The 8,515-nt window shown below is 40.9% G+C and overlaps 1 protein-coding gene across 4 annotated transcripts in view; it reads left to right on the top strand.

Moving 5' to 3' along the window:
• KIAA1217 (KIAA1217 ortholog) overlaps positions 1 to 8,515 on the top strand; it is a 350,583-nt gene that overhangs the window by 225,873 nt on the left and 116,195 nt on the right. For all 4 annotated transcript variants that reach the window (XM_010859916.1, XM_010859915.1, XM_010859913.1 and 1 more), the window contains exon 5: positions 2,808 to 2,901. In XM_010859916.1, the coding sequence (XP_010858218.1) occupies positions 2,808 to 2,901 (94 nt within the window). The remainder of the gene's footprint in view (positions 1 to 2,807; positions 2,902 to 8,515) is intronic.

The raw sequence follows: 8,515 nt of genomic DNA on the forward strand, positions 1-8,515 counted from the left end.
ACCATGAAGTAATCACACAATATTTAGACAGTATATTTGCAGTGTATACTCCAGTATACTGAAATTCCAATACTTTGGCCACGTGATGCAAAGAACTGATCGTTGGAAAAGACCCTGATGCTGGGAAAGATTGAAGGCGGGAGGAGAAGGGGATGACACAGGGTGGGATGGTTGGATGGCATCACCGACTCAGTGGGATGGTTGGATGGCATCACCGACTCAATGGACGTGAGTTTGAGTAAGCTCTGGGAGTTGATGGTGGACAGGGAAGCCTGGCGTGCTGCAGTCCATGGGGTCACAAAGACTTGGACATGACTGAGTGACTGAACTGAACTGATACTTGCAATGAGATAATCTAATGTAGTTGTTTTTTTTTTTTTTTAACATGGGTGTGCTGCTTTAAAACCATATTCTTGAATTTTTGCAGTTTGAGAAATTGAGGGGAAGGGTAATAATAAGCACACATGAAACTACACAAAGCCACTTTTGATTGTGGAGTTCAAGGCTGATGAAATTATTGTAAACAGTTGGACCCCACTGTCTTGCAGCTCATGCAAGAATTTTTATAGTACGAGTCATGATTTCCTAGAGATGAGTTTCTTTCCCAAGCCTCAAAGTATGACTACTAAGACTTTCTTTTCACATTCTTTGGGGGTATTGTGATGTAGTCACAAAAAGAGAAATGGGAGGGAAGACAAAGAGGAAAAGGTCCCCTAAAACTTCCAAACTGAAATGGTCCTTCTTGATATAAATTCAGTTGATAAAGCAGCACTTGAAAGAAGTGATCACTTTAAATGTTAATAATTTCAGTTTGTTTCTATCTGCAAAAGTGATGTTCTCACTGATTCTTAGGCTGCAGTACTGATAGCCTGACTTAAAAAAAATCTCATTGAAAATGTGTAAGGGGAACATCATTGGTTTATAAATTTGTCTATAATTTTACTTTTCAGAGTTTTGATTTACATATGCAAATGGATCTAAAAATATTTAAGTGGACCTAAAAATATTTAAATGTCTTTATTTGGTGATGAATGTACTATTTAGGCAAGATGTATGTCCTTTCAAAGAATTATTATTCTTTGCTTTTTTTGCATAAAATCCCTCCAGTATATTTTATTTGAATGGTAGAATAAATTTTCACCATCAGGATTAAATAGAACCTTGCCTGCCCCCTCTCCCAGCAAGGAAAAAAAAAACGTAGCGCGTAGATTTTACCTGAAGATACTGGCTTTAATATTCTAAACCCAGAGACAAATTTCATTCACGCCCAGTATTTTTGAAGTGAGGGTATATTTGTTAAACATTTGGAGCTTTCATCATGGTGTTGAGTTGTCCATATTTTCCTTGGGGAAATGCTACCGAGAGTTTAGGTTGAAATTCTGTGTTGTAAATGTTGCCATGGCAAACGCAAGCTGGGCCTTTTCTGTTGGTTCATCTTGGATGAACATGTTTCTAAATTAATCATAAACCAACCTCCTGTGTTTTAAATACCTTCAGAACCACATGAAGTTTTTTTTTTTTTTTTCCTCCTGGCTTAAGTAAGGTTTTCAGTTTCTTCACATCGTCACTTGGGACTTTGACCCCCCCATCCACAGGATGAGTTCCTGCACTGAATCCCCACACCCTTTCCCTCTGCGAACTCTTCCCTTCCTAGTCACTCAGTCTTTTCTAGTAACAAGGACCACACGCCTCCCCTTAAGCAGACTTTTAAGGAGTTGCTTGAAATGTGGAGCGACAGTACAAGCTGGGGCTAGTCACCGCTTCAAAGCAAACACTGACAGATATTTGACGGAAGGAAGCAAGACTAGTCCAAGGATCCTCCAGTTCATTGAAAACAAAAACACAAGCCAATCATCCCAGTGATTGCGATCGGCCCACAATACGTGTGGCTGCACCTGGAGGAAAGGAATGTGTCTTCCTGCACCAGATTCCCTGAGCTCACCGTGCCAACCCTGGCAGGCATCACAGTGTAGACAGGGCTGAATATGCCTGGGGGGGCTTTTTCTGCTGATGAAAACTGAAGATGGAGGGCAAAGGATGTCGTAGATATTCAGAAGCCCCTAAATAATTTTAAGGTAGGCTGTTAGTGAGGTGTGGTTCTGTCCTTTGCTGCAGTCTGATTGACTCTAGAGTTTCTAAATGTTGGATTCCAAGGGAGAGACAAACCAGTGGAAGAATTTATCCACTGCTTTTTCTGGAATTCACCTTGTATGTAGAACAGTATTTTTTTTTTAATCCATTATGGAAGGGGAAAAAAAATCATAAAGATACTAGTTTTGATCTTTGTGGTACTTTTTTTCTGGATTGCAAATACTTTTTCTTTCCCTGGCTATAGGTGTTCAGAGGAAAAAAGCATTTTTTGTTTGCATCCATTCATGAGATAAGCAGAAAACCAGGTGTCTGGGCAAAGTAAACAATTAAATATTTAAATATTAACCAAGTCCCTTTGAATAGATTGTAAATACGGGAACTTTATTGTTTCATGAAGTGTTAGCTTTCCTTGCTCAGAATCTTGAAAGAAGGTTTATGCTACCCGATATTTATGGGTGGAGCGCTACGGAGAAAGAGTAATACTTTCCTGAGGAATAGGGGGAAAAAAGGAAAGAAAAGCTGAAGTCATTTTTCTCCTTTGCCTTATTTGTCTTTGCCTGTTTTTACGGTAAAAGTACTTTTTGTCTGGTTGATTGCACACAACGGCTGGATTGTCTGTAGATATCTTTCACCTGATTCTTATGAGCAGATGAGAAGGAAATGGCCGCAAGAAGCCTCCTTTCGTCTGCCATAGCTATCGATGTTTTTGATTCCAGGAACATTCAGGACAGATCCCTTCTCAAAGTGTACAACAAGGATCCTGCCCACGCATTCAACCACACGCCGAAAACTGTGAACGGAGAGATGAGGGTGAGTGTTTCTGTTCTATTTTTACTTTAATTCTATGGGTCGAGCCATCATCCCTCCTCTGGCATGTGGTCCTGCTGTGATCACACTGAAACACCAGGTATGGGGGGTTCTTAACTGCTCTTCTTCTTGTCTAGTGACATTGTTTGTTGGTAGAGAAGTCAGATTCCCTCATTATTTGGAGTAAGAGAATTGAGACAGGGCTTGACACATCCTAATTCATCTCTAAGCATGGAAGTTAGTTATGTCCTCACTCTAAAGGGGTCCTGAAGATCTGTATGTGAAAGGGTTCTTGGTCTGTAATAAATTGACTGACTCGGAGATCTCTTGCTATTTTTTTCCCTCCATTTAAAGCAAAACTGACAGCAAAACCTGTGCACAACTGCATGTAGAATCTATTAATATCTTTCTGTCAGCTATTCCAAGTCCCAGCATTCTAATTATTGAATAAATTCTTCACTTTCTAATTCAGGACTGTTTGCTGTTACAACAGCAAATAGTGTTAAATATTATCAAATGTCACCTGCATGGTGTTGAGGGCCAAGTACAAAAATCTGCATGTTTGGTGAGCTAAAATTCTCTAGATTTAGAGCATTGTAGAAGATTATCCAAATATTCAGAGCACACAGGCATGTTTTGAAGAATAAAGCTCAGGGAACCTGAAAAGGCAGATTGTAAAATCGCACTAATGCAAGTCCATTTGAATGGGATTGCGTTTCTCACAGTAATGCTAGTGCTACCTTCCTCTGCAGTAAAAATGAGCAGGAAAAAAAGATTCGCTTCTCCAGATGCACCTCCACCGCCACCCATCCCGCCCGCAAATTTAGAACATGCCTCGACATTTTCTATCATCCTTTCTAACAGTTAGCACTGGATGCTGGAGTTTACCTAGAAAAAAAAGTAAATGATTAGGTTTTATTGCCAAAGAAACCCAGGCACTGCCTGTCCTAGAATTGCAGGAGGTTTCTTGAAGGACTCTGCTTCCTGACAGTGAGTATTAGTTTGTGTTTTGCTGCTGTACCAAATTATTACATATTCCTGGGCTTAATATGACACAGATTTACTGTCTTACAATTCTAGAAGTCAGAAGTCCAATATGACGTCAGTGAACTAATAAAATTAAGGGATCGTTGGCATTCCTTTCCAGAAACTCCTATTTTTCCCAGCTCCTGGAGGCCACCCCATTCCTTGGCTTGCAGCCTTCTTCATCTTTAAAGCCATGCAAGTTAATGTCTTTCTGACCTGGCTTCCCTCATCACACCCCAACCCTCCCTCTTCCACTGTTAAGGACACTTGTGATTACACTGGGTCCAGTTCTCCTTATGTTAGAGTCAGCTGACCGGGCACCTTCATCCCCTTTCTCATGTAGTCACAGGTTCTGGAGACTTGGATGGAGATATCTTTGTTCTGCCCACCACACAGGGTCTATGAGTTGAGGACCAAGAGGTCAGGAGGTGCAATAGAAAGTGCTGGGAGAATCTCCACGTGGTTCTGGACTGCAAGCTGAGTGATGACATTGTAAGATCGGAGCCTACACACTTTTTGAGGAAGAGGCCTCTTGTGTTCTCCACGGCTGCTTTTTTTATGTCAGAAATGACATGTGATTTGAAGGGGAGGCTGAGCTGCTACTGCAGAAAAGCTTGGATTTGGAAGCTTATTTTTAGTCAGTTACACTTTCCATGTAAACCAGCTCCACATGAAGACAGATGGAGTCATGCTCATCACGAAGTATGTGCCGAATACGATGCTTCTCTTTGCTTTTCATGACCTCATTCATCTCTTACTAAAGCAACATTCTTAAGAGTCTTTGCTCCTTGGAGATCCTTATTTTTTGATATGTCTAGCCTTCAGACTAGAGTTTCATGGTGTTCGGAGTTGTGTTTTTGTTACACAGAGCCCACACAGGGGCCCTAGAATTGCCTCTGAAAATCTTGTTTATGGCTGGGGAGGACACCTGTTTTTAACTCTTAAGCAGATGTGGAACGTCCATAAGGACCAGCAGTAAAGCACGGAGAAAATCAAATGTTAACCATCTGGACGGAGCCTATGAGGATTCAGAACTTTGACTCTGGGTTTCAGTGGTGTTGCTCTATTTTTACTTTTAGATGAGACCCTTGTGGTCACTTTCCAAGTTGCCCACAGCCTACTTTAGACAGTGCTGTTCTCTGGGAGAGAGTCAAACTGTTCTCCCTGGAGGAGAAGAAACAAATGTTCACCATCTAACCCACAGAAAAAGCATTCAGGTTTCAATGAAGACAGCTTAGAAATGAGACAGAGAACATAGTTTTAAAACCAACTCAGCAAAGAAGGGGTGGACAGAGTTCAACAAGCTGGTTCTCATCCAGTGGACTCTCAAAAAAATTCTGTACAGAAAAATTTTCAGTTTTCTCTTTTGTGTCAAAATGGATTTTAAAAATGTATAGTCTCATGGAATAATTGATCAGCAAATATAACAACATTCTTTCATTTGTCATTGTTATTATTTGGTGAGTCATAAACTGGTATTAATGAAAAGCCATTTTTAAATATTAAGACTTAAAAAAATTCTTATATTTCTGGAATAAACCACACTTGATCACACACACACAAAAAGCAAAACCCAACTTGGTGTCGTGTCTGCAGTTTGCAACTTGGCCCCTTTTCATGAATTCCAGGAGCTAAAAGACCTGGAATCCCTTCAGCCTCACCTTTTGGCTCTGGGGGTTGGAATTCTCTCTCCTGATGAAGGTGGATGCCATCAAAGGGAAGGAAGCTTTGTTGAGCCCTGCCAGGAACACAGCTGCATAAGCCCACTGCTCGTGGTAAAAACGAGAAATAGAGAACAGAGCAAGGATCAACGGCTCTAGACTAAACCAAGGGGAGGAGTCTGTTGATAACTGCTCACCTGAGTTGGTTAAATGCAGTCCTGTACCTGAGGTTGTTGGTCCATCGCCAGTTTCCCAAGGCAACCTGAGCCAGTGTCCCAGCTACCCACTTGTCACAATATGCCTGTGTGACTTGGAAAACATTGGTGGGGACCAAGGTCATGGACCTCAGAGCATGTGTGGAATAGACGCTTAGTGGGAAAGACACGTGCTATGTTTTTCATTGAGCATCTAGCTGAGCATGTTTACAATTGATTTATCTTTTTAATTGAGTATAGTTGACATACAATATTGTGTTAATTTCAGGTGTACAGCCAGGTGATTCAGTTACTCTTTCAGATTATATTCCACTGTAGGCTATCATAAGATACTGAATATGGGGCTTCCCTGGTGGCTCAGACGGTAAAGAGCCTGCCTGCAATGTGGGAGACCTGGTTTAATCCCTGGGGCGGGAAGATCCCCTGGAGAAGGAAATGGCAACCCACTTCAGTATTCTTGCCTGGAAAAATCCTATGGACAGAGGAGTCTGATGGACTATAGTCCATGGGTCACAAAGAGTTGGACATGACTGAGCAACTAACAACAAATAACTCAATATATTAAAAAAAAAGATATTGAATATAGTTCTCTGTGCTATACAGCATAAATCCTTATTGAATATCTACTTTATGTATAATAGTTTGTATCTGTTAATCCCATACTCCTCTAATTTGTCCCTCCCTCTCTCTCCCCTTTGGTAACCATATGTTTTTCGTTTTTCCTATGTCTGTGAGCCTGTTTCTGTTTTGTATATAGATTCATTGGTGCTATTTTTAGATTCCATGTATCAGTGATATCATATAACATTTGTCTTTCTCTTGACTTCACTAAGTAGAATATTCTCTAGGTCCATCCACGTTGCTACAAATGAGAATATTTTGTACTTTTTACGGATGAGTGTTTCATGATGTGTGTGTGTGTATGTACTTATGTGTATATATACACACATACCTACACAGTTATATATGCTGTGTGCCGAGTCATTTCAGTCGTGTCCAACTCTCTGTGACCCTATGGACCATAGCCTGCCAGGCTCCTCGGTCCTTGGGATTCTCCAGGCAACAATACTGGAGTGGATTTCTGTGCCCTCCTCCAAGGGATCTTCCCGGCCCAGGGATCCAATCCACATCTCTTACGTTTCCTGCATTGGCAGGTGGATTTTTTACCACTAGTGCCACCTGAGAAGCCCTTCATCTTCTTAAGCCAGTCATGTTTTAATGGGCACTTAGGTTGCAAACACCCTCTTCCAACAACACAGGAGATGACTCTACACATGGACATCACCAGATGGTCAATACTGAAATCAGATTTATTATATTCTTTGCAGCTGAAGATGGAGAAGCTCTATACAGTCAGCAAAAACAAGACCAGGAGCTGACTGTGGCTCAGATCATGAACTCCTTATTGCCAAATTCAGACACAAATTGAACAAAGTAGGGAAAACCACTAGACCATTCAGGTATGACCTAAATCAAATCCCTTATGATTATACAGTGGAAGTGAGAGATAGATTCAAGGGATTAGATCTGATAGACAGAGTGCCTGAAGAACTATGGATGGAGGTTTATGACATTGTACAGGAGGTAGTGATCAAGACCTTCCCCAAGAAAAAGAAATGCAAAAAGGCAAAATGGTTGTCTGATGAGGCCTTACAAATAGCTGAGAAAAGAAGAGAAGCTAAAGGTAAAGGAGAAAAAGAAAGATATACCCATTTGAATGCAGAGTTCCAAAGAATAGCAAGAAGAGATAAGAAAGACTTCCTCAGTGATCAATGAAAAGAAAAAGAGGAAAACAATGGAATGGGAAAGACTAGCGATGTCTTCAAGAAAATTAGAGATACCAAGGGAACATTTCATGGAAAGATGAGTGCAATAAAGGACAGAAATGGTATGGACCTAACAGAAGCAGAAGATATTAAGAAGATGTGGCAAGAATATACAGAAGAGCTATACAAAAAAGGTCTTCATGACCTAGATAACCACGATGGTGTGATCACTCACCTAGAGCCAGACATCCTGGAATGTGAAGTCAAGTGGGCTGTAGGAAGCATCACTACAAACAAAGCTAGTGGAGGTGATGGAATTCCAGTTGAGCTATTTCAAATCCTAAAAGATGATGCTGTGAAAGTGTTGCACTCAATATGTGAGCAAATCTAGAAAACTCAGCAGTGGCCACAGGACTGGAAAAGATCAGTTTTTGTTCCAATCCCAAAGAAGGGCAATGCCAAAGAATGCTCAAAGTACCACACAATTGCAGTCATCTCACATGCTAGCAAAGTAATGCTCAAAATTCTCAAAGCCAGGCTTCAATAGTACGTGAACCGTAACTTCCAGATGTTCAAGCTGGATTTTGAAAAGGCAGAGGAACCAAAGATCAAATTGCCAACATCCGCTGGATCATTGAAAAAGCAAGAGAGTTCCAGAAGAACATCTACGTTTACTTTATTGACTATGCCAAAGCCTTTGACTGTGTGGATCACAACAAACTGGAAAATTCTTCAAGAGATGGGAATACCAGACCACCTGACCTGCCTCTTGAGAAAGCTGTATGCAGATCAAGAAACAACAGTTTGAACTGGACATGGAACAACAGACTGGTTCCAAATTGGGAAAGGAGTACGTCAAGGCTGTATATTGCCACCCTGTTTATTTAACTTATATGCAGAGTACATCATGAGAAATGCTGGACTGGATGAAGCACAAGCTGTAATCAAG

The sequence above is a fragment of the Bison bison genome, unplaced genomic scaffold (assembly GCF_000754665.1).
Source record: "Bison bison bison isolate TAMUID 2011002044 unplaced genomic scaffold, Bison_UMD1.0 scf7180017864461, whole genome shotgun sequence".
In the NCBI taxonomy this organism is placed as follows: Eukaryota; Metazoa; Chordata; class Mammalia; order Artiodactyla; family Bovidae; genus Bison; species Bison bison.